The sequence below is a fragment of the Miscanthus floridulus genome, chromosome 5 (assembly GCF_019320115.1).
Source record: "Miscanthus floridulus cultivar M001 chromosome 5, ASM1932011v1, whole genome shotgun sequence".
NCBI lineage: Eukaryota > Viridiplantae > Streptophyta > Magnoliopsida > Poales > Poaceae > Miscanthus > Miscanthus floridulus.
Genome location: NC_089584.1, coordinates 66,285,213 through 66,287,834, shown reverse-complemented (window position 1 = coordinate 66,287,834; position 2,622 = coordinate 66,285,213). Strand labels below are relative to the sequence as shown.

The 2,622-nt window shown below is 45.0% G+C and overlaps 1 protein-coding gene across 2 annotated transcripts; it reads right to left on the bottom strand.

The window, feature by feature from the left end:
* Positions 1 to 477: 477 nt before the first annotated feature.
* Positions 478 to 1,878, bottom strand: LOC136452271 (salicylic acid-binding protein 2-like). Of its 2 annotated transcripts, none has more exons than XM_066452889.1 (3): positions 1,482 to 1,878; positions 1,255 to 1,371; positions 478 to 893 (listed from the first exon to the last, which is right to left on the bottom strand). In XM_066452889.1, exons 1-3 carry the CDS (start codon positions 1,875 to 1,877, stop codon positions 612 to 614), a joined length of 795 nt encoding a protein of 264 aa, XP_066308986.1. In that variant the 5' UTR covers position 1,878; the 3' UTR covers positions 478 to 611. The 2 variants fall into 2 exon arrangements, with proteins under 2 accessions (XP_066308986.1, XP_066308987.1); XM_066452890.1 differs by having other exon boundaries at positions 1,488 to 1,878.
* Positions 1,879 to 2,622: the final 744 nt, after the last annotated feature.

Here is a 2,622-nt window from a genome sequence, read left to right as displayed (position 1 = left end):
TCTATGGATTCTCCAAACGCTTAAAATGCATCTAGATTTTGGTGGAGAGATTATGAGAATCACTTGTCTATTTATAATACAGAGCCCACTCTCCACAGCTTTCCATTACTTCCTGTTCAATCACCAATAGAATCACCTCAGGATCAATTCTCACCTGCTCTTCAGCTTGCTCCCCCACTAAAATCACTCATCAGAGAATTAAGAAGTGAAGCAAAAAAATTAGGTAGGAGAGCGCTTTACGAAATTGGTCCTTCCTCTGTAGGAATATAACCTAAGTCTCTGTAAGTATTCCTTGCACAAAACATAATAATTGAACTGAAATCAAAATCTATACAAACAGCAGTGTCCAGCTCGCAGCAACATAAGTTTACAAAAACAAATTGACCGAAAGAGTTTTAGTCTCGGTGAAATTTCCATGGTGTGGTTGTGTGGAAAAGGACCGAAGTTTAGAAAAGAAACTCTATTACAGGCTTATTTATAACTTATTACATTTCCACTCTTGGAAGCTCCACGCAATCTTTAGAAGACGGCCTCCGAACTCCGACGTATGACTGGAGTAGGTTGCCATTTTCGCCCGGGGAGACATTTCTGACGAAACATTGCTACTGGTATCAAGCGTACTTGTTGGCGACGTGGGCGAGGTGCCCAGCGAGCTCAGCCGGCGTGGAGAGCATGGCCATGTGGTCGGCGTCAGCGATCTCCCTCACCTCCGCCACGGGGCAGCCGGCGATCATCGTGTGCTGGTACTCCTCGGGTATGGCCTGGTCGTGCTTGCAGACCACGTACACCTTCCTCACCGCGCCGTACCTGGACTCGCTGAACGGCGGCTGGCTGTGTAGGTCTGGCAGGTAGAAGGAGCTCACCCGGACCAGGCTCTGGGACAGCGTGTAGTCCTGTCGGTATCAATGATAACACAATCGATTACTGGATATTTTCTGATTCAGCCCCTGTTTAGATCCTACCCAAAAACAAAAAATTTTCAAGATTCTCCGTCACATCAAATCTTGCGGCATATGCATGGAGCATTAAATATAGGTAAAAAGAATAACTAATTGCACATTTTGCCTGTAATTGACGAGACGAATCTTTTAAGCCTAAATAGTCCATAATTGGACAATTTTTACCAAATACAAACGAAAGTGCTACAGTAGCCAAAAGCCAAAAAAAATTTCGGAACTAAACGCGCCCTCAATTCATGAGACGAACCAATCAACAGATCAATTGCAAAATACATGAAGAGATCGAAGTTGATACCTCAGGTGGGCTCAGCTGGTAGAGCTTTTGGCGCAGGAATTCAGGCCCCAAAAACACCGAGGAGGGTGGGATGTATTCTTCATCCATCACGCTGTCCATCCGGTCTTGCACGGTAACCTTTGAGAATCGAGAGAGACGCAGGAAGAGCACGGCACCATTCATGTCAGCTATTACAGTATTACGTTAGCTATCTCAATCGATCAACGACCAAACAACAACAAACGTACACGTACATTCTCGACGACGTGCGAGCGTGGGTTGGTGCAGTCCGGTAGCAACGCGGTGACAAACACGGCGGCAGCCACTTTCTCCGGGAACATCTCCGCAGCGAGCGCGATGTTCATGCCGCCGAAGCTGTGGCCCACCAGGACCGCCCTCTCTCCCGGCAGGAGCGCCCGGAGAGCGTCGAGCAGCGGCCGCGTGTAGTCCTCGAAGGTGGGCACGTCGCGGAGCTGCCGCGAGTCGATGCCAGACGCCGCGAGGTCCAGCGCGTCCACGCGATGTCCCGCCGCGCTTAGCAGCGTGGCCACTCGGTACCAGCACCACCCGCCGTGGCCCGTGCCGTGCACCAGGATGATGCGCATCGCTCCCTCGGTAGCCGTCGCAAGCGCGAGCGTCGACATGTTGTTGATGGGCTGCTGGCTTTAAGGTAGAAAAGAGGTAGCTTCGCTTAGTTTATATATATGATGATGGCATCGTCACGGCTGATGTGAGGGGCAGCAGGCAATCGATGCCCACGTTTCGTCAAAGTTGAATATTTGATGGTTGACGACCTTAGTTTTCTCCTAGATGTCGTGAAGAGGGCACATGGCAATCAACCTTTGCGGCGGTAAGACTAATCGATAAGCCCGTGCCCCGGCCCGTTCGATGCTAGTCCTAGGAATGCAAATAGATCTAATACGCAAGCATATAATGATGTCAGTGCCTGAATTTTTGAAAATTTTGAGACAACAATTTTACACAGTAACTAGTACAATTAAAAATGGACAACTCGCAAAAGGCAATTTACAATTTGTTGTATAGCCTAACAGTGATAAAAATTACATGTCATCTAGACAACGATAAAAAATCAGACACATGATATGTGCGAGAAGTGTATTTTTTTTCAGATACTGGTATAGGTATTAAACTGCAATCTCTCTCTCTCTCTATCTATATATATATATATATATATATATATATATATATATATATATATATATATATATATATATATATATATATATATATATATATATATATATATATATATAATACAAACTGGATAGCCTGGATTCAACCTTGAATATCCATTTAATTTTGTTGTCTACAAATATCTATATATGTTACCAATTATTTTAGAAAAAACAAACTATTAAGATATCAAAA

Bases quoted from the DNA above. Each gene is read 5' to 3' on its own strand.
- LOC136452271 (XM_066452889.1), bottom strand. From the start codon at position 1,877: ATGTCGACGCTCGCGCTTGCGACGGCTACCGAGGGAGCGATGCGCATC. The intron at 1,372-1,481 runs GTACGTTTGTTG...CGATTCTCAAAG, and splicing joins ACGTCGTCGAGAATGTACGT to GTTACCGTGCAAGACCGGAT. The intron at 894-1,254 runs GTATCAACTTCG...TGATACCGACAG, and splicing joins ACCAGCTGAGCCCACCTGAG to GACTACACGCTGTCCCAGAG.